Raw genomic sequence first — 23,683 nt, 5'->3', positions numbered from 1 at the left:
TGTAGATGGTGGCACTATTCTCTGAGAATAGATATTAAATTTACACAACATATAAGCAGTCCTCATGGTATCATTCGTGGCTGGGAAAAAAAATTTTCCCTCTCAGTCAGTGGTTTACATTAACCAAATTGCAAATATCTGGATAACATTTCCATAAACCAAAACCTGCCTTTTCTCAGTTCTTATCATCTTCGATCTTTCTAATATCATTCGATGCCACTGACTCCTGCTTCCTAGAAATCCTCTGGATTCCTTGATACCTCCAGATCCTCTTATCTCCTGATGGCCCCTCTGGATCCCCCCACCACTCTTCCTCCTCTGATTCTTTAGATTTTCGATAGTTCTGAGGATTGGTCTCCTCCACTCCCTTAGCTTCAACTATCACCTCTATAAGAATGTCACTTAACATTTTTTTTTTTGAGAAAGATCAGCCCTGAGCTAACTCCTGCCAGTCCTCCTCTTTTTTGCTGAGGAAGAAGCCTGGCCCTGAGCTAACATTGTGCCCATCTTCCTCTACTTTATACGTGGGACGCCTACCACAGCATGGCGTGCCAAGCGGTGCTATGTCCGCACCCGGGATCTGAACAGGCGAACCCCAGGCCGCCAAGAAGCGGAATGAGCGAACTTAACCGCTGCACCACCGGGCCGGCCCCTTAACAATTCATCTCAACACTATGCTACAAAAATGAATGAGGGAGCTCAATAGATACTGGTGGGTAAAATTTCTAGTATATAAAATAAAATAAGTGGAAAAACCTATCATGATACTGCTTATCTAAGAAAGATGGAGATGGGGTGGGACGATATTTGCTTATTACCTTAAAAAGATAAAATTACTTAAAATTATATATAAAATACTATTAAAAATGGAAGGATAAACCATAAAAGAAATTAAATGGTTACCTAGAAGGCAGAGAAGAAATAAGGTAGATGAGACAGGGATTGAAATTTGAGTTCTCTAAATACATCCTGTTTTACAGATTTTACATTGGAGCTATATAAATATTTTTCATGTAGTTATACAAATTTAAATTTAAAGAAATTAAATCCCTAACATCAAAAGCAAAATGAAACAAATGAACCTGCCTATCAAGAGGGTGGCTTAACCATACAGAGAAGAGTTATTTATTTCAAGTAACTTTAAAACATGATGATTTGATGGAATATTTCCAGTGCACATGTGAAGTAACTGCTGTCTTTCTTGCTTTCTGTTTTGACAGAAACAATTCTATAATGTCTACTTTCAGCACCATCTCTTCTATACTCCTACTCTTCAAGCCATATTTATGCTTTCTAAGCTGGTTCCACCATTAGATTTTAACAACAGGTGGTGCTGGAGGGAGAATACAATGCCAGAGGAAGAAGAGACTTGATTATTTTGGTTGGCTTCCTAATTGCTTACATTTTCTGTGAACATCACACCAACCAATGCTGCTTTACCACAGCAGCAACAGTTCCTTCCCAAAGCAACAGTTAGCTCTAGTTTGCAGTTTTTCCAGTACTTGTAGAACCAGCTTTAGCTTCCACTTCCAAGATACCACTTCCAAGACACCAACACCACTGGCCTACTCCTGTTCTTCTGAGGTCTGAGATCTCATGACCAAAGGCTCAGACACCAGCAGAAGATAAGTAACAACTCTTCTTTAGATGTTTGAACTGCATCCCACAAGGCCCTTCCTCTAATTTTAATAATTCCAAACTTTTGCCTTTGTTGCTCAGCTGTTCCCTTATAGCTGCTATCTCTGTGATACTTCAAGAGTTTTTAATTTATGCTTTCAGTAAACAAGTTTGTATCTAGTTAGTAATTCTTAATTTTAAGAATTAAAATGGTTCCTGATTGTACCAAAACTGATAGGATATACCCTGTAACAGATATATACATACACACACATATATACATATGCACGTGTACAGTCATGCACCACATAATGATGTTTTGGTCAACAACAGACCGCATATACAACGGTGGACCCATAAGATTAGTACCATATAGCATAGGTATGTAGGGTATATAGTAGGCTATACCGTCTAGGTTTGCGTGAGTATACTCTATGACACGCACAACAAAACCATCAAACGATGCATTTCTCAGAATGTATCCCTGTCATTAAGTGATGACTGTGTGTGTGTGTGTATATATATATATATAAAAACAACTATATCAATGTAATTACCAACCAAGATTTCCAGTATTGCAGAAGTGAGATAAGTATAAAATCAAAAGTGAGATAAATATAAACTATAAAACCATACAACTCCAAATTGGACTTATAAATATCAATATATACTTATGATGTATTTTCTCTTTCTTTTTAAAATAAAAAGTATTTGCTAAGTCATTCTCCTGAAAGGCCTAGAAAAATGACCAATGTAATGGTGACGAGTGCCCCTAGACCCCATACTGTGGTCTCCAAATAACATTTCTGACTAAAAGGAACCAAGGCTGCTAGGAGAAATGGTTGGTTCCAGGTCTAAAACAGAAAATGAACAGCATTTTGTCAAAACAGAAAGCAAGGAAGACAGTGTGGGGGACTGGAATTGGCCACCCCAAGATATGTCTCTTTGGCATGAGGAATCTTTGGGGCTGGTTACTTTTTAAAAAACTGCAGACAGGAAAGAAACTCTGAAAAGCAGAGTTTCTTTGTTAAGAAACATTTACATTGTAAAGGAAATCTCCATCTGTAAGAGTGTCTCTCTGTCTGTATCAGAAGGAGGGAGGACCTTACCTCTAGAAACTCTTATCAATGCAGAAGGCAAGGACTTAAATCTGCATAATAACCTGACCCTTGTTTACTGCACTTGTCTGGTAATCTCCTGTAACTGACTCCCCTCTCCCCCAACATCCTCCTTTGTCTTTAGCTGAAGATGATATTTAAGGTGGTGGCTTTGGCCATTTTTGGTGAGTTGCTCGGGTCGCCTGAGACTCATGTTGTAAAGCTTTGTTTAATTTTCTCCTGTTATTCTGTCTCATGTGAATTTAATTCATTCTCCAGCCAGAAGAACCCAGAGTTGGTAGAGGAAATGTCTTCCTCCCCAACAGTTTGGTGACTTGGACAGCATAAAATCTCCCTGGCTGGACACTGCTCACTCCTGGACTGCTGCAGCCAAGAGATCCCGGACCCCTGGCGAGAGCCAGAAAGAGGTAAGAGTTCTTATTACATCAGTCTCCTGGATCTCTGCCTGCAGGGTCCAACGGAAGCAAGACTGGTGAGTTTTTTTTTGTTCTTCTAAATTTAGATTAGCAGGAGAAAATTTTGGTGAGGCCAGCTTCTTGGATTCAGCTACTCTAGGATTTGGTTGAGTACTCATTGATTGTAGATCCTTTTCCTCTCAGAGATAGTACTTTTCCTTGTCTCTTTTTGTTGTTTGTGATAAGACACAGGCATCTCTATAAGCCTGTTGTCTGGGCCTTTTGTCTTGTTCTGTGTGTTGAGAGCTTGGCTTTGTCACCTTTCTGGTCTCCGCCATCAGAGGATGCATGTACCGGCATACATCTTGGCAGCCAGTCAAGTAATCTGGGGTTCTGGGACACACTCTCTTTATCCGGCTGTGTTAGCTCTCAGGAGAGTTTGTCATAAGAGGTCCCAATTGCTTTCATAAGGGGCCTTTGTTGCCTCAACCTTTGTTGCTTGCTGTGCACTGAAGGCCTTTACTTTCTTAGACTATTTTTGGGAGTGAACTATCTGGATCTCTTTTGGAGACACCTCTTGCATCCATGGTTAAGCTTATTGTTTGAGTCACTGTTAAGATCCTACTCGTCAATGTGGCCAGACAATGGATCATTTAAACTCGGAAAACTAAATTGGGGGAAAAAAATTGCGAGAGCTCTCATCATAATTTTTATTGGTACCTATGAAAAGGCCAAATTAAAAAGGAAACACATGCAATAAAATAATGACTAGTTTTAAGATCCTGACTCAGGTTACAATTGAACTGATGAAATTTAAAGGTCTAAGTGTTGATAAGATTATGAAGGTTGGAATGCTTGAGCTGATTTTCTTTATAAAAAGGTTATATCAACTTTACCTGAGTATGTTTTAAAATGTCTGGATGGGAATTCTTCCTTATGCAATATTATAAGACCAAGACCTATTGATAAAGTCCTGCCCATGGGCCCTGTCCCCACGCTCCTCTCTGAATAAAGGAGCACTACTTTTAGACCTTGAGAGTCCAAGAAATCTTTCTTTTGACTCCTTGGCTTGCTGAGCCCGCTTGCTTCACCAGCTTGCAAGATGAAGTTATAGTCTTCCTTGTGCCTTTCTCTTTTTCAAAGATGGACCTAAATTCACTTCTCCATCGGGAACCTTCTCAGACAGCTGTATGAATCCACGTTTGCTGCCCATGGCTACTCTATGGGGCAAATCATGGCATTCAGCCTGAAGAGAATCAGTACCTTAAGCCTGAGGGTGATGAAGAACAAATTAATCCATTCCTTCCTAATGCTGTCTCTAATAAATAAATTTTACATGGGTGCAGGTCGACCACTTAAGTCATTAGGACAGTCGCCAATCTCCAAGACTCCCATGGCAGGTTTCTTTTCCTAAGGCTGGATTGGAATCCCTCCTGTGGCTCCTGACCACATTCTGAACCACGGGAAAATCCCAACTGGGACTCAGGTTCAAGGGAAATACCAAACTCTAACCTTTGGTTGAGTATGGGAACCCCTTCTTGGGAGAAGGGCTCCAGGATGCAATTGGGTAGAATGTCCCCCAGACTGGCAGAAAATTCTTCACTGCTTTTCTCTTATTCTTTTATCTTTGGGACAATTCACCTGGCACTTATTACTGCCAGACATAACAGGGAAGGTATACAAGGGATGCAATGCAGAGGGACACCCCCATTGCCCCTTGCTATAGGAACCCACAGGCACAACAGGTAGGGTGCTGCCCTAGGTTCAGGGGAGATTTTCAAGGTAATGGACCCTTTTCTTTCCTCTCTCTTAAAGTTACAGTGGCCATTTTAGGCTCCTTTTGAGCTTTGCAGTAGAGAAAGAAATCTTTAAAGTGTCAAAGCCTCCACCTCTGGGAGCCCCCACTCTGGTTTCCGGGCCTGATCACCCCAGCAACCCCAGGCGGGGTGCCCTCTCTTGGTGGTTGACTCGTTGAGTATTTTAGGTGCCTACTGAGTCAGTTATGAGGATAGGAGACCTGTGATTTATTCTGTCAACTGTCCTGCTACTGTAGTCTGCCCCGGCATGGGAACTGTTGCGTGACCCTTATCTTGATAACCCTCAGGAAGAAGCCATGAGGATGAGACCTGATCCCTTCTTTTCCCTGCTTTGTCTGTCTTGTTTGTCACCTCCTCTCTTGTCACCAAGTTGAGGGTAAGTTCAGGCTGGACCTAAGCAGAACCTGGACCTTCTGTACTTACCTCTCAACCGGAGGCACAGAGAGCTCCAGCCCCCAGGCAGCTCCAGGCCTTTGCCTCCTGCTTCCCTGCCTTGCCTTGTGCTGGCTCAGGGACTAAGTGCCAAGGCTAAGTGGGACTTAATTAGATCTTATAACTATGTTGATGCCTGCAGTCAGGTGCCTTTGCACCCTTTCTCTGGCTGCTGTCAGTCAGACACCAGCTTTACCACCATGGCGAATGCCTCAACCATCCCCAGAGACTCACCCCTCAGGTGCATTTTAACTAGCTGGAAATGCTTTCAATTGGGTGGTTTATGCCCCTAAAACTCCATCTGAAAAAAAAAACTTGAGTGGTTTCTCTGTGTTGTTGTGATGAAGTTAATTCCAAGGACTGAAAAAAGAAAAAAACAAAAAAAGAAGAAGGGAAAAGGCCATAAGCGTGCCCTTGCCAAAGAAAAAATATCTAGCATCTTGAGTGTCTTCTCCACAAATATTAGTAAAAATGCTCAAAACAAAATTTGGATTCATAACTAGGGAGCTGTATATTATTGTACCTGATTCATGGCAGTGATTTTTAAAACAATAGGTGTGAAGTTTCTGTGCATGTGTGTCTATATGTATCTTAGACGTGTGTAATCTTTTTACCCCCAGATGGTATGGCCCAAACTAAGAGCTCTGTTTAATTGGCTTAAAGTAAGTGCTTAGATAAATTCTAAATGCAACAGAAATTAACCCAATATCTTTTAAGATGATATAGATTAATCTTTGGATAATGAAAGTTTAAGCTTGTTGGTTTGATTAAAATGGATATGTCCTCCAGAGTTAAAACTGGATATGATGCAAACATGCAGCCTGGGTTTACTAATGAAATAAGCTCACATTGTCTGTTAGAAATTTCTCAGCAAAATAATAGCTTCAAATGGTAGCTAATTTTGTCTAATGTTTCATGAAGTTTTATAGGCAATCTAAACAAGTATTGGGAACAAGTAAACTAAACATGTGAAAAAGCTAAAAGTATTGGGTAAACTTTTTAAAGTAATTACATCTCATGACATGTATATTTAAAATAACTTCTAAAATCTTTTGGGTAATGAAACTTCGAAGTTTTGTTAGGTTGATTTAAATGATAAAATTCGTTGAGTACCTAGATCATTTCCAAATAAGACATTAGACATTAATTATTAAACATAAGTTGATCTGCTTTTGGCTTCTTATTGCAAAGAGGCTAAAAGCATTTGGGTCTATTAGAAAGTATGCCTTGTGTTTTATTGTGAAGTGGCATGTTTGTAGAAATTATGAAAAGTGTTTAGAATGCTGATATAAAAGACAGTTCATAATTGCTTAGTTTTCAGTTTTTACTAGGGTCTGTAAGGGTTAAAAGTTCTAATTAACATATGTAATTAAAGCTACTGGAAAGTAATAAGAAAAACAGCTCTGTATTCAAGGAAAGTAAAAAAGGTATGTTTTCAGTAAAGAGGGTATAAAGAATGGAAGTACTTTTGTTTGTTGGGTTAAGAAAGATAAATTAGTCCTAAGGTACTAGAAGGAAAAAAAGAAAGCATGGGACAAATTCTGAAGGTAGAAGAAAGTTGTATAAGTTTGTAAAGAAGAAAAATTCTGAAAGGAGTTTTATTCTGGTCAAGCTGACTAAGATTAACTAAATCAAATTAAGTAAATGAGTTTTAATGTTAAAAAAATGAGTGGGTGCAAAAATTAAAATTTGCTTTTTGCTCTCAAAAGGATAAGTTTCTTGATCTTTTGGTCTGCTCTAAGTCTACCTAAAAGACAGAAAATCTGTTTTGTTAAAATAATTTCTTATGTTCAGAAAGAGGTCTCTTAAGATTTTGACTGTTTTAACTGTTTTGCCCTTGACTATTTCTGTACTCATTTTGAGTATACACCTGACCATTGTTTCACAGTGAGCATTGTTTCCTATCTGAACAAGTGTTTAAAACCTTTTGATATTTTTGACAAGCTTCTCCCTCAAAAATATTCAAGTCCTGAATAAAGGCTTTCTTGTGACCTGGATGAAGGAAGAGGATTTCTCTGGGGATTTTCAGAGGGCCCCTGGGACTTCACAGAGAAATTTGCTCTCTCTTGCCATAAGGTGGAAGATTCTAAACTAATTAGGCTTATTTTGTCTGTTAAATTACATTGGAAGCATTGTCAGATAGCGATGATAAATTTTGTTAGATGGCATTATATGGGTTAACGTTATTGATATAAATGTTTTAAAATTATCTAACATTCCTAAAATTCTGATCTGTCCTGGTTGTCAGCCATAATTCTAATTATTATTTTAAGGTGTTGCATATCACAGAAATAAACAAGTTTCTCTGTCAATTGTCATTTTTAAGTCTTTTGTTGTTTACAGTCAGTTGTTTTACTCTGATGCTTTTTGCTTTTGCAAGTATGTTTCCTCTTCAAAGAAATTCATGGAAAGGACTCTGGCGCTTACTCTAGAGTACAGGCTCCTGATAAACTTTCAAATCATAAAACTGAACTGGGCAAGAATTACAGAAATAAAATGGAGAAAGCGATGACCTCATAAAACTGACAACAGAAGATTAAGATCAAGAATCAATTATACAGGACCGTACCAACTGATGAGGATGATTATAATTTTTATGTCTTTTATTTGAAATATTGTTGATTTTTTGATGTTTTGCTTTCGTTTTCTCAGATTTAAGGAAATCTTTTTCTCTTTTCTCTTATGCTAACTATGACTTAACAGCAATTTAGTGAAATTATACCTTTATGAGCAGAACTGAAACATTTATCTTTTTCTCCTTACCTGTCCCTCCAGAATTTGGAAACTTAGTGAGTAAATGAGTATGGTTATTTCGTGGCAATATGGTTATTTGCATAAGTTCAATAAGAATCTGTTCTACATTGGTTATGGTGCAAAGGCTTTGACTGGAATGTCATATTTGAGAGACAAATATAGGCTCGTATATGACAATACTGCCTTTGAGGAATAAGGTTGACTTTCTGGAAATAAAGCCACGTGGAAATATGGGCCTGGTACCCTATTTACAGAGAGAGATTCCAGGAATCTTACCTGGTAAGTAAGGAAGCTTGCTTATCTGGCAGGTGCAAGAAACCTCGAAATATTTTGGGGAATCTCAAGAGAAGAGAGAAATTCACCCAAATCTGTAGGTACTGCAGGCAAAAATCTTATGGGAAGTCCTTGGCTTGGCTTTTCTGGCCTCAAGAGGCCTTTAAAGTTCAATCTGAGATTCCTCATAAAAAAATTCCAGTAAAGCAGGTTTAAAAGCCTATATGATCAATTTCTAATCTTGCTGCACTTATGTAAATAATTGAGCCAAGTTTATTGAAACTAAACTTATTTTGCAAACCAATTAGTCTTAATTTGGCTATCTTTGGTAAAAATGCGTTTGATTTTAGAGAGAAAAATTATGTTTCAGTGAAAAACTATAATGCATATTTGGATATTAGACGCTAGTTCTGTTAATTGTCTTTCAGGTTTTTTTCTACCTGTGAAATGGACTGGATCCTGAATTCTTCTCCTGAAATATCTGGTTACAAATCTCCAAACTAATGTTTTCAATTTTTTCTTCATTTTCATTTGGAATCATTAAGAATTGAACCTGCTCTTTTTCCTGAAGCCCCGCAAAATGAAGCTGAACAACTTGATAGAAAGTTAAGAGAGATTCCTGTCTGTTGCTGTGTAAGCTGTAAGCCACTCAGAAAGATACCTGAATGCCTGATGACATCATAAGAGACATTTCAAGCTGCAAAAGATGCTTTGATTCTGACATCTAGAAATCTTGACCGTCTGTCCACTGGACTCAGGAACTAGCTTATAATTTGCTCAAACCATTAACCTTGTTTTTCTTTTTATTTCCATAGAAATACTTGTTAAATACCTGATTGCTTGCTTCCAAAATATAGGCCAAACGTTGGGAGCACACCTGTATCACCGCCTTCTAAAATGGATTTAACTGAACTGATCTGTTACCAGGACTAAGAAATGTGTTCAGTGAGAGGAAACAATCTACCACTCAGCTTCTGGACTATGAAAGCTCTTAAAGTTACAAACGACTGTGAGACTTAAAAGTTTCAAAGGCAGAAGAACATTCTTCACAGAAATTGAACAAACAATCCTAAAATTCATATGGGGCAACAAAAGACCGCGAATTGCTAAAGCAATCCTGAGCAAGAAAAACAAAGCCGGCGGAATCACAATCCCCGATTTCAAAACATACTACAAAGCTACAGTGATCAAAACAGCATGGTACTGGTACAAAAACAGGTCCACAGATCAATGGAACAGAATTGAAAGCCCAGAGATAAAACCACACATCTATGGACAGCTAATCTTCGACAAAGGAGCAGAGGGCCTACAATGGAGAAAAGAAAGTCTCTTCAGCAAATGGTGCTGGGAAAACTGGACAGCCACATGCAAAAGACTGAAAATTGACCATTCTTTTTCACCACACACCAAAATAAACTCAAAATGGATCAAAGACCTAAAGATTAGGCCTGAGACAATAAGTCTTTTGGAACAGAATATAGGCAGTGCACTCTTTGACATCAGTTTCAAAAGAATCTTTTCGGACACTATGACTCCTCAGTTTCAAAAGAATCTTTTCGGACACTATAACTCCTCAGTTAAGGGAAACAATAGAAAGAATAAACAAATGGGACTTCATCAGACTAAAGAGCTTCTTCAAGGCAAGGGAAAACAGGATTGAAACAAAAAAACAGCTCACTAATTGGGAAAAAATATTTACAAACCACTTATCCGACAAAGGGTTAATCTCCATAATATACAAAGAACTCACACTGCTTAACAACAAAAAAAACAAACAACCCGATCAAAAAATGGGCAGAGGACATGAACAGACATTTCTCAAAAGAAGATATGAATATGGCCAATAGACACATGAAAAGATGTTCATCATCGCTAATCATCAGGGAAATGCAAATCAAAACTACACTAAGATATCACCTTACATCTGTTAGATTGGCAAAAACATCCAAAACCAAGAGCGACAAATGTTGGAGAGGTTGTGGAGAAAAAGGAACCCTCATACACTGTTGGTGGGAATGCAAACTGGTACAGCCACTATGGAAAACAGTATGGAGATTTCTCAAAAAGTTAAAAATAGAAATACCCTATGACCCAGCCATCCCATTACTGGGTATCTATCCTAAGAACCTGAAATCAGAAATCTCAAGAGTCCGTTGCACCCCTATGTTCATCGCTGCATTATTTACAATAGCCAAGACGTGGAACCAACCTACATGCCCAGAAACTGATGATTGGATAAAGAAGATGTGGTATATATACACAATGGAATACTACTCAGCCATAAAAAAAGACAAAATTGGCCCATTCACAGCAACGTGGATGGACCTCGAGGGTATTATGTTAAGCGAAATAACCCAGTCAGAGAAAGATGAACTCTATATGACTCCACTCATAGGTGGAAGTTAGTATATTGATAAGGAGATCTGATCAGTGGTTACCAGGGAAAAGGGGGGGTGGGGGGAGGGCACAAAGGGGGAAGTGGTGTACCCACAACATGACTAACAAAAATGTACAACTGAAATCTCACAAGGTTGTAATCTATCATAACATTAATAAAAAAAAAAAAAGTTTCAAAGGCGGGACTGTAGGGGACTGGAATTGGCCACCCCAAGTTATGTCTCTTTGGCATGAGGAGTAGTTGGGGCTGGTTACTTTTAAAAAAGCTGCAGACAGGAAAGAAACTCTGAAAAGCAGAGTTTACTTACCCTTTGTTAAGCAACATTTACACTGTAAAGGAAATCTCCATCTGTAAAGGTGTCTCCCTCTCTGTATCAGGATGGAGGGATGACGTTATCTCTAGAAACTCTTATCAATGCAGAAGGCAAGGACTTAAATCTGCATAATAACCTGACCCTTGTTTACTGCACTTGTCTGGTAATCTCCTGTAACTGACTCCCCTCTCCCCCAACATCCTCCTTTGTCTTTAGCTGAAGATGATATTTAAGGTGGTGGCTTTGGCCATTTTTGGTGAGTTGCTCAGGTTGCCTGAGCCTCTCCCATGTATACATCTTATAAAGCTTTGTTTAATTTTCTCCTGTTATTCTGTCTCATGTGAATTTAATTCGTTCTCTGCCAGAAGAACCCAGAGTTGGTAGAGGAAATGTCTTTCTCCCTGACAACAGCAATGACTACTGGGATTGTATGAGGAGTCAGGAATCAATGTGAGGCTCCCATCGCCAAGATGGCACAATTTGAGCACCAATAAGAATAACAATTACAACACATTTTATGTTAAAAATCCATGAGTTCATAATGATAAACACAAACACCTACCACTCATTTGTCATCTCTTAAGAATGCTAAGAAACTAAATCACTACTCTAAAAATTAGCAAGTAAAGGGAAAGAATCAAGCATTTAACATACCTTTCCTATATAACCAAAGAGTAGACGAAGGAAGCTTTCTCTTTCTATTCCAGTTAAGAAATAAAGGGGAATGACAAAATGAGAACCTCACAATTTTTCAAAGCCCTAATGGAATATGGGACATAACTGCAGGCCCTCCAGGACCCGTTCAACTGACCCCATCTTATCAACAGAGTAATTAAAAGTGGTTTTTCAGGAACTGAGACCCTTTGTCCAGTTCAGGCTGGTTGAGACCACAAATCCATCAACTCATCCTGAACAAATGCTCGACAAGTGACCTTTTTGACATCAAGAAGCTAAAAACTCCACCCTCAGATTATGGTAACACTGCCATTTTGTGAACATGTGTCCCATGAAGAGGCATAAAGCTTGACTGCCCTTATGCAGGTCATCAATTTCCTCACCTCTCCTTATCTCCAATCACCTATTCCCATACTTCAGACCACCTTGCCCCTTACCCTGTAAATATTCCTGTGTCCCCATTTTCTGGGAGGCAGATCTGAGATTGATTTGCCCACTTCCTCGTCTGGCTGCCTTGTGATTAAATCCTTTCCCTTTCCAAACTCTTCCTCTCAGTGATTGGCATAATCATGTGGACAGGCAAAAAGAACCTGCTTTGGTAACAGGATCCTGGCAGTGATCATTAATGGCCATTAACATCAGAAAAAAGAAAATCAAACATCATATGCCTCCCAATTGAAATACATCCGGACATATGGATGAAAGTATTCTCCCCACCCCCCTCACTCAATAGGACATGAATCTAAATCAGCTTCTACATTTTTATGACCAATTCACATACAATACAGGAGACAGAGAAGCATGTTAAATGACTTTGTGGAAACAGTCAGCAAAATTCAGAATAAGGCTTAACTCTGCTGGACTAACAATGTGGTTTACCCAACAAATATGTTAAAAGGGAGGGGGGAAAAGCCAGCAAGGTAAAGGGGTAATTTGAGATCAATTAAAAGATATTATTAAGACAAATCAACCAAATGCACTACATAGATCTTACTGGATCCTTATATAAAGAAATCACTGTTAAAAAGAATAAACTACAACAATTAGAGACATTTGATCATTGTCTGGATGTTTGATGATATTAAGGAATTACTGTAAATTTTTTACATGTGAAATTAATATGGTAGTTATATTTATTAAAAAATTCTTTTTTCATAGAAGTAAATATTGAAACATTTATGGAATAGATGATATAATACCTGGAATTAACTTCAACATAATCTAGTGGTGAGGGAAGTGTCAGGTTATACATAAAACATTGAGCTAGGTAATGGGTGCAAGGGAGTTTGTTATGCTAAACTGTCCCCTTTCTTTTTTTGGTAATGCTTGAAATTATCCACAACAAAAAGTTTTTAAAACTTCCTCCAAGTATGAACTCTTCAGAGCTCAAGTTTGACCACAGATGACAACTCCACCTTAGTCTTATTGGTAAACTCAATCACATTCAAAAACAATTCTCTACCTCTATCTACTTCTTCGCCCTTTATATCTGTGAAAGGCACCACAATCCTGGCAGTGAGGCCTCTCTCACCTTCAACATCCAATTGGCTGTATCAAGTCCTGTGTGGATTGTAACTTACCCCCAACCCCCTTCATTTCTTTATTGCCACTATGCTAGTTCAGCTCTCACCACCCCTTGCCCAATGCTTCCTAGCTCCAGTTCATCCTGCATTATCATCTATGTCTCTAGTCTTCATTCCCAAACTATCCCTATAAGCACCCTATTCTCCAACCAGATTTAATACCCTCCCCATCCTCACTTATCTACATTGAAAATGTCTATTAGACTCTATCTCTAGTTTAGTAGATTATAACTTCTTCCTATTATGGTTCTGTGACAGAAGCAGAGTAAATAAACATAAACATACTGGAAACTGATTATATAGAGGCATAAAGTAGCCTCTTAAATTTGTCCTTTAAATCAGAATCCCTTCAATTCTCATCTCTTATCACTTCATGAGCATTTACATGTACTACTGGAGTTTACCTGATGGAGTACAATTGGTGAATGATATGACTAACTAAGTATATCTAGTATAAATATAATCACATATGAAGAAAAGTGACATGACACTATAGAAGACAGAAACAAAATCATGAGTATTCAGAAGGGAACTTTGAGAGGGATCCATACTTGACACTGTAGCTCACATAAATAATTCCGTTTCCATTCTTTAAAGCAGATTTCACAACAATTAGAAAGTTTATTCCCTGCACCAAGCTCTATTTTGGTCTTTGATGAAAGTTCATATTAGGAAGAATTGTGGACACTTTTGAAACAAAGAAGTATTTTAGTGAGTAGTGGCTATGTTCATTTAAAGTGAACCCAAAATTATTAAAGTTCCCCAAGAAACAAAAAGTGAAAATGAAACGAAAAGTACAGAAACTTAGCTGTATGATTACTGAAAAGAGTCCTAAAACACTACTTTTTAGATTTACATTTTAGATTAACAATAATTATTCCATAATCAGATTCAGTTCCTTCACAGATCTTCCAGTCCAAATTAAAGGAACTGCCTAGAGAAATTATCAGTGAATCACGATCCAAAAGTAGACTAATACTATACACAGCACATACAATAGAATTAATCATAGCTCACTTCCACCAGAGGACTACAGTTCATCTACTAGAGACCTGACACTTAGATTTAAGAAGCCAATAGAAATGTTCTACAAGTGGGTTAAGGAAGTAGGGAAAACAAACAAAAAACACCTTGGACAATGCTACCAAATGATGCTTTCAAAGAAATATCATGTAGAAAAGAAGATTTTCTTAAAATATAGAAACTGTTCTGATCAAAGACACGGAACTTTTCATGTGTATCATTATAGGGTTTATCATTAAAAATGAAAAAGGGGAGGGCTTGAAATAAAAAATCTAACTGTCAATACATAGTAAAATTACAAAGAAATGAAATAATGTCAAATATGAATAATGGTTTCCTCTGAGGCGAGAGGGAAGGTGGGGGTGCAATTTGTATTGGCACTGTTTTATTCCTTTAGATGCACTATTGATTACTCTTTATATATCTTTAAAATACTACATAATTTCATAGATATAATAGTCTAATGTTTGACACCTTTTATTGTAGAGTCCTCCAGCATTTCACCCTGCCCCATTAAGAGGAGGCAAAAGATTCAAGACTTAATACACTTACCTGATTAGACTTTTCTACTGTACTGCTGGGAACCTCAGTAGTGTCCTTCACAAAAAAATTATCTATGATGTGTCTCTCTGCACATTCTTGGCTGCAAACTGGACATCGAATGACTCCAACTGGGAAAGACAAAATTGCATTCTAAGTTTTTTTGTGTGTGTGGTATAATTGATATCATTATATTAGTTTTAGGTATACAGTATAATAATTGATATTTATGTATATTGCAAAATGATAGCCATAATAAGTTCAGTTAACATCCATCACCATACAGTTAGAAATTATTTCTTCCTATGGTGAGAACTTTCATGATCCACTCTCCTAGCTACTTTCAAATACTCGATACATTATTATTAACTATAGTTACCATGCTGTACATTATAAACCCATGACTTATCATTTTATAACTGGAAATTTGTACCTTTGGACCCTCATCACCCATTTCACCCACCCCAACCCCGCACCTGAGGCAACCACCAATCTTTTCTCTATTACCATGAGCTCGTATTCTAAGTTGTAATACAAATACACTGAGCACTAAACCAACACATCTTATCCATACTATGACTGGGCTCTTTTACAATATCTACTCTCTTCAAATTCATACCTGCTGTTACTAAACACAAATCAATTCCATTTATGTTCATATTGGATTATGTATGTGTGTATAGATATAGATATGGATCTCCCACACCTAGTATATTAAAATGATAGATCATCTTCATAATTTTAAATGAGAAGCCCCTCCAGATAAACATCCTCATGCGCTACTCTTTTTATTGTTTAGCAACCAGTCTAGCAGTGGTTTTCAATTAGGGATGTGCAGAACCACATGGGAGATTTCTAAAAGAAAAAGCTCTGGACCTAGGGAATCAGGAATTCTGAAAGTGGAGCAGAGACATACTCCTTTTGTTTAAAATCTCTATGGTAGATTAAGAAACACTATTCTGTTTCCCTTTGATAAGTGCAAACAGTGTTCCTTTGGGGGGCAGGGGGAGAAGAATCATCTTTCATATGGTAAAAAAGAAAAAATTATGAATGCATTAAAATATGAATTTTTAATTAAATTTTTAAAAATCTAATATAAACCAGCACTGTAATTTGTACCAAGGAGACTGCAATAAAGTTCCAAGATATATATTTTTTGTAAAATGAAATGCATAAGAATGAACACAAAGTAATTCAAAGGTCAACTTGTATATACAGACAAGAAACAAAAATTTTAATTTAAAAAATCCATTTCACAATAGCAACAAAAACATATTAAGTACTTAAGAATAAATTTTTAAAAAATTTTAAAGCCACTGTGGAGAAAAATGTTAAGCCATATTTAGAAACATTTAAAAATAAGTAATGAAAAAACCATGTTCATGGTAGTAAAGACGTCAATTCTCCCCAAACATATCTATACAGTCAAGCAGTTTTCAATAACAATCCCAATCTATTTCAATAGAGTTTTGACAAGCTGGGGGGATATGCCTCCAAATAACAAGACTTACTATAAAGCTACAGTAATTACGGTGGTGTGATATTTATGTAAGGATAAGCAAAAATGGAATAAAATAAATACCAGAAGCAGGCTCACATACGTGTACATTTTATGTATGACAGATGTGGCACTAGAAACCAATGGGAAAAGGAATGAATTTTTTATGGTGCTATAGTTCTCTACAGCAGGAGGGAGATGAAATTAGATCTCCACTTTACTCAATTCTAAATGTAATTCTTTAGGATAGATTCAGAGCCTTAAAACTTTTACAAGGAATACAGGAGAATATCTGTGTAAACTTAGAGCCAGAATAAACTTTTTAAAGCAAGAAACAAAAAGCAAGAGCATAAGGAAAACATTAATGAATTCAACTTCATTAAAGTTAAGAACTACAGCTAGTCAAAAGATTACCATGAAGAGACAGAAGACAAGCTCCAAACTGGGAGAAGATAAACCCAACAAATAGTACTGACAAAGAATAATTAAAATCTATAAAGACATGACACTGAATTTTATGAAAGACAAAGACTGAGTAAACATATTTTTCCTTATTCCTCCAGATAAGTATTGCTAAAAACTCTAGACATTCTATATAAAACAACTGTAAGAAGACTAAATTAAAGGTAGACAGACGGTGGCAGACTGGCTAGAGACCTCAGGACCCAAGGAATGACACAGTGGTGAGTTCACTGGGGTTTTTCTTTTAGTCTCACACATTCCAAAGTGGGTGCTCATGAAGCCATCATCTCAGAAACACCAAAAGGTGTAAACAAAAAAAGCCTGCTCTCTCCATCCAAAAAACCAGGAAAGGAAGGGGCAGCCTAGCAAGACAGAAAACTTTTAGACAATAACTACTCTACTCCAGCCAAACACCAAAGCAAAAACTGTGCTCCCTTTCCCATCAGCAAAGGCCCAATGGGAAGCCCAGACTTCTACCCTGACCAAGTAGAAACCAGGGCACCTGGGTATGTCAGAGAAGCCTGGGGGAGAGCTGGGGTTTTGATCCCCACTGGTAGTGAGGCCCCCAGTACTGCCAATGGAGACCGTGTGAGACCAGCCCAGCTCCAGGGCCAACTGATTTTTGACACAGGCAAAAGCATCTTCATGCTGACAAGTACAAAATGCTGATGAAAAATATACTCTGTTCATGGATTGGAAGATTCATCATAGTAGAGATGTCAACTTTCCTCAAGTTGATCCATAGGCTAACATATTCCTATCAAAATTCTAAGTAAGATTTTTTGTAGATATAGACAAGATTATTCCAAGATTTATGTGGAAAAGGAAAGGAACCAGAATAGTTAAAGCAATTTCAAACAAGAAAAAGTGAGAAGAATCACCATCCAATTTTAAGACTTACATAGAGACAGCAATTGAGACAGGGTGAATAGCAGAAGAACAGACACATAGATGAAAGAAACAGAATACAGCATCCAGAAATACACCCACACAAGTAAGCAAAACTGATTTTTGACAAAAGTGTGAAAACAATTCAGTGGAATAAAAAATCTTTTCAACAAAGTGTGCAGGAGCAACTGGGTATTTATTCATAAGCAAAAAAATTTACATAAAATTTTAAATTTTATATAAAATTTACTCAAAGTGGATCAGATTTAAATATAAAACATAAAATTATGAAACCTTTACGAGAAAATCTTAAGGACTTAGGACTTGTTGAAGAGTTCTTAGACATCAAAAACACAATCCATAAAAGAAAAATATGGACAAATTTGATTTCATCAAACTTAAAAACTTTTGCTCTGCAAGAGCAAGAAAAAAGATGAAAAAACAAGCTATGCACTGGGAGAAAATATTTGCAAATCACAGATCTAACAAAGGATTCATATCTACAATATAAAAAGAATGCTCAAAACGCAACAGAAAAACAACCCAATTACAAGATGGGGAAAGGCCTGAAGAGACATTTCACTGATGAGTATATACACATGGCAAATAAGCACAAGATAAGACATTCCACATCACTAGCCATCATGTAAAAGCAAATTAAGATCATGATGAGATACCAGTACACAGCTATTAAAACAGCTAAAACAAAAAGTAATAACACCACCAAATGCTGGCGAAAATGTGGAGAAATTGGATTTCTCACACATTCTCAGTGGGAACGTAAAACGGTAGAGTTACTCTGGAAAACAGTTTGGCAGTTTCTTCACAAACTAAACATAATATTTATCATATGAATCAACAATCTCATTCCTGGGCATTCCAGAGAAATAAACTTTAGGTCCACACAAAAATCTGAACAAACATTTTAATTCAGTGCTGATATTCAAAACAGCCCCAAACTTGAAACAACCCAAACCTCCTTAAATAAATTAAAGGTTAAATAAACTGTGCTACACCCATACCATGGAATACTAGTCAGCAATAAAAGGGAACTAACTATTGATAAATGCAACAAATTGGATGGATCTTAAGGGTATCATTCTGAGCAAAAAAAAGCCAATATCAAAAGGTCACTTATGAACAATTCCATTTACATAGCATTCTCAAAATTATATGATTATAGAGATGGGAAACAGATTAGTCCTTTCTCTGAAATTAGGGACCATGGGGTGTGGGGCAAGGAGAGCATTAAGTATGACTACAAGGGGGTAACATGAGGCAGAGCTTTGGTGGTGATGAAATAGTTCTGTATCTTGATTGTGATGGTGGTTATATGAATCTACACATGATAAAGTGGCATAGAACTATACATACTATTGTACCCAATGTTTATTCCCTGGTTTTAATATTATACTATATTTATATAAGATGTAATCATTGGGAAAAACTAGGTACACAGGATTTCTCTGTAACTTTCAATAAATTTATTATTTCAAAGCAAAAATTAAAAAAAAAAACCTAAAACAAACTAACATTTATTAAGTGCTCTTCTTGTATGTACTGCTTTATCCTCACACGGATGAGGAAACAAGATCAGAGAACCTGGTTAACTTCACCAAGGTCACACACTAGTGGAGCTATGATTTGAATCCATAACTGACTGACCCCAGAGCACAGGCTCTGTACTACTACACTTTACAAAAATGTCTTAGAGGGGCTGGCCCCATGGCCGAGGGGTCAAGTTTGCCTGCTCTGCTTTGGCAGCCCAGGGTTTCGCCAGTTCAGATCCTGGGCGTGGACACGGCACCACTCATCAGGCCATGCTGAGGAGGCATCCCACATAACACGACCAGAGGTACTCACAACTAGGATATACAAACTATGTACTGGAGGGCTTTGGGGAGAAGAAGAGAAAAAAAAAAGAAGATTGGCAACAGATGTTACCTCAGGTGCCCATCTTTCTTAAAAAAACAAAAGCAGAATATTAAAAAAAAAGAATGGGGGCCAGCTCCGTGGCCGAGTGGTTAAGTTCGTGCGCTCTGCTGCAGGCGGCCCAGGGTTCGGATCCTGGGCGCAGACATGGCACCGCTCGTCAGGCCACGTTGAGGTGGCGTCCCACACCCCACAACTAGAAGGACCTGCAACTAAGATATACAACTATGTATGGGCAGGTTGAGGAGATAAAGCAGAAAAAAAAAACAAAAAAAAAAGATTGGCAACAGTTGTTAGCTCAGGTGCTAATCTTTAAAAAAAAAAAAAAGTCTTAGAAAACCATGGGTTAATATTACATCATTTTGACAGACAGGATATTAGTCCATGGAATTAAGAATCCAATTTATATATGGTGGTGAATGTGACCTAAATGAATTTAAACCTAAATAAATGCTAACTCAGTGATAATGTTTTTCTTTTCTTTTCTCTTTTTTTTTTTGGTGAGGAAGATTGTCATTGAGCCAACATATGTGCCAATCTTCCTCTATTTTCTATGTGTGAGGCTGCCACAGCATGACCTACCTGATGAGCTGTGTGTAGGTCCGTGCCTGGCATCTGAACCCACAAACCCTGGGCCACTGAAATGGAGCACATGAGCTCAACAACTACATCACCAGGCTGGGCCTCAACAATAACTTAGTGGGAAAATGTAATTTCTATTCAACCAAGTCTGAGCACATTTATTCTTCTGCACAAATTGGTAGTGATCAGCATCCCAATATTACCTTCTAGAAACTGGAGTGATTGAAATCTGATTAACTAAAGAACAATAATTCTCTGGAAAGTGTGGAGATTTTTACTTTAAAGCTTTTATTTTTTTTTTTCCTTTTTCTCCCCAAAGCCCCCCGGTACATAGTTGTATATTCTTCATTGTGGGTCCTTCTAGTTGTGGCATGTGGGACGCTGCCTCAGCGTGGTTTGATGAGCAGTGCCATGTCCGCGCCCAGGATTCAAACCAACGAAACAGTGGGCCGCCTGCAGCGGAGTGCACGAAGTTAACCACACGGCCACAGGGCCAGCCCTGAGATTTTTACTTTAGCCATTCATCACTGTGTACTTAATGGCCATGGTTGTTTCTTTTTGTTATTTATTTAATTAAGCTGACATTTTTTAATGGTGCATAACTTTCTTTAAGTCTGTTTTCAAATGTTACATTTGATGATGCCTGCACCCCCACCCACCTTCCTGCACAATTCATCCCTCTTAACCTGCTCTAATTCTTTTCTCCCTGGCACGTATCATCCTTCTATTTCATTTATTTATGTTTGGTGGCGATCCCAAGCAGAAGGCAAACTCCATGAAGGCAGAGATTTTTGTCTGTTCAGTTCACCAATATTCCAAAGCACCTAAAAATGTAGCTGGCATACAGTAGCGCTCAGTAAATATTTGGTGAATGTGAATATAAACTCCCTGAGTAATGCATACACCCTGTGATCTACAATTCCGCCATGGAGCAACTCTTATACTTCAGCATCAGGAGATCATTCAAGAATGTTCATAGCGGCATTTATCATAAAAGCCCACAGCTGGAAACAGTGCAAATGGCCATCAACAGTAGAAATAAAATATTGTGGCATATTCAAATAATAGAGTACTCTACAGCAATGAAATCAATGCACTTAAACAACGTATCAATATCCCTGAATCCCAAAAAATACAATGTTGAGTGAAGAAACTAAGTCCCAGAAGAACACAGATTATATTATATCTAACTCCATTAAAGTTCAAAAACAGTCAGATCCAAATAAAATGTTATATAGGAAAGCACACATAGCTGATAAACTATAAAGAAAAGCAGGGGAATGATTAACAGAAAATTCTGGATAGTAGCTATGCCTAGGAAGGAGAAAAGCAGCAGCAGCTCCTCTCCATCACTGACTTCAACCCACCTATCTCTCCTGAACCAAACTGCTCCCAAGGCCTAAGAAGAGCACGGGGAGATGGACGGGGGCAAATGAGACTTCAGGCCCAGTCAAAGACCTGCTGGCTTTCTCAGAGCTCCCTTTTGTCAGAGAGCCTGAGGAGTAGTAACCCTCACTCACAGCAACTCACCTCTAGTGCATTAACTACTATCCCCATTTTACAGATTAGGAAACTGACACCATGAGTTGCCCATGGTCATACAACTCCTAAGTGGCAAATCTGGGATTTGAATCCTGTCTAATGACAGGTCTTGCACACATTCTACATGGAAAGTACTTTTTTTTAAAAAAAAATGCAGCATGGACTTTAAAACCATATAGGCCTGGGATTATTCCACTTTACTGATTCCTCTATAACCCCTAACAATCTTTTAAAGCCTCTATTTCCTCTTCTGTAAAACAACAGTACGTGATAATCATGATGATAATGGTTACCATATTGAGAACTTGCCGTGTTCCAGTTATTACGCTAAATATTTCACGCTCATTAGGACAAGTTTGAGGCAGGATTTTTATAAGGATTATATAAATAAATATAAAAAGGGCCTACCTCTTTCTGGCTAGTACCTGGTAAACCTTTGCATTAAACTCTATGCCCTCCAATTAAAATCAGTTAACAGTCGATTTCTTCTGAAAAGATCAACACTACATCACGTACCTGATTCCCTCAGAGTATGATCTATTAAGGCTACAAATGAATTCTGAGTCATAGATGTACCTCTGCCTAACAAGGAACCATGGGACTAAACGATAGTGAATCTCAAATTTGCGTCTCTACCCAAACTTCATTCCCAAGCTCAAGAAGTACCTTATCAGCACAGAAAAACCAGGCACTGCATATTATACAGTAAACACTGGAGTACCTGTATGAAAAAAGTGATTCTTGGGGCAAGCCCCGTGGTCAAGTGGTTAAGTTCACGTGCTCCGCTTCAGCGGCCCGGGGTTTCACCAGTTCGAATCCTGGGCGCGGACATGGCACTGATCATCAAGCCATGCTGGGGTGGCATCCCACATGCCACAACTAGAAGGACCCACAACTAAAAATACAGAACTATGTACCACGGGGCTTTGGGGAGAAAAAGGAAAAATAAAATCTTAAAAAAATAACAAGTGATTCTTTTAACACACTATCCTGGAAATAGTGGGAATATGTGGAAACATAATTCAACTCCCATTTTTTAAAAAAGAAATTGTGAAATCTGAAAGGCAAGAAAGGAGTCAACTGTAACTAAAGAGAAATAGTAAAGCAAACGGACAAATGCTGTAAATTGTTTCTCTTTGCTGATACTAAAAGCTAAGGGTAAAGAATACATGTTGGGAACAAACTAAACAAGGAAACCACCTATTTATTAATCAAGTCAGTATTATATTTTTCTGCATTTTAAAGGAAAAGGACTATTCAAGTTGTATGTTCATCACCCATCTAAATGTAAGTTACCCATCTAAATGCAACTCTTGGACCACCCATCTCCACAAAAGAGATATATAAGGATTTAAAGCCTCTTATTACACACTGTGGATCACAGACACAAGTGAGTTGAATGACAGAACCATGAGAAGGATCATCACCAGTCAGGCAACTAGGTTTCAACATCTGAGAGAAAAACGAGAGGATCTATATAATGCAAGATAGCACTCTGTCCACATTCCTGTCAATACCATTGATGGCTTGCTACTTATACTTACATGTGTACACAGTCATGCGCTGTTTCAGTCAATAAGAGACCGCATATATGACAGTGGTCCCATTAGATTGATATCGTATAGCCTAGGTGTGTAGTCGGCTATACCATATAGGTTTGTGTAAGTACACTCTATGATGTTCACACAGCAACAAAATTGTATAACAAGACATTTCTCAGAATGTATTCCTGTTGTTAAGCGACACATGACTGTATAACAAAAGACCCAATTAAATGCTATCTACAAGAAATCCAATTTAAATACACACACAGGTTAAAAAATAAAAGGATGGAAACAGAT

General features: G+C 37.8%; 1 protein-coding gene across 4 annotated transcripts in view; it reads right to left on the bottom strand.

Moving 5' to 3' along the window:
- The window catches only part of TRIM24 (tripartite motif containing 24), a 104,432-nt gene that overhangs the window by 46,574 nt on the left and 34,175 nt on the right, over window positions 1-23,683 (bottom strand). For all 4 annotated transcript variants that reach the window (XM_070617843.1, XM_070617846.1, XM_070617845.1 and 1 more), the window contains exon 2: window positions 14,951-15,069. In XM_070617843.1, coding sequence (XP_070473944.1) covers window positions 14,951-15,069 — 119 coding nt within the window. The remainder of the gene's footprint in view (window positions 1-14,950; window positions 15,070-23,683) is intronic.

This window comes from Equus przewalskii, chromosome 4, assembly GCF_037783145.1.
Source record: "Equus przewalskii isolate Varuska chromosome 4, EquPr2, whole genome shotgun sequence".
NCBI classification, from domain to species: domain Eukaryota; kingdom Metazoa; phylum Chordata; class Mammalia; order Perissodactyla; family Equidae; genus Equus; species Equus przewalskii.
This window is presented reverse-complemented; position numbering and strand designations above follow the sequence as displayed.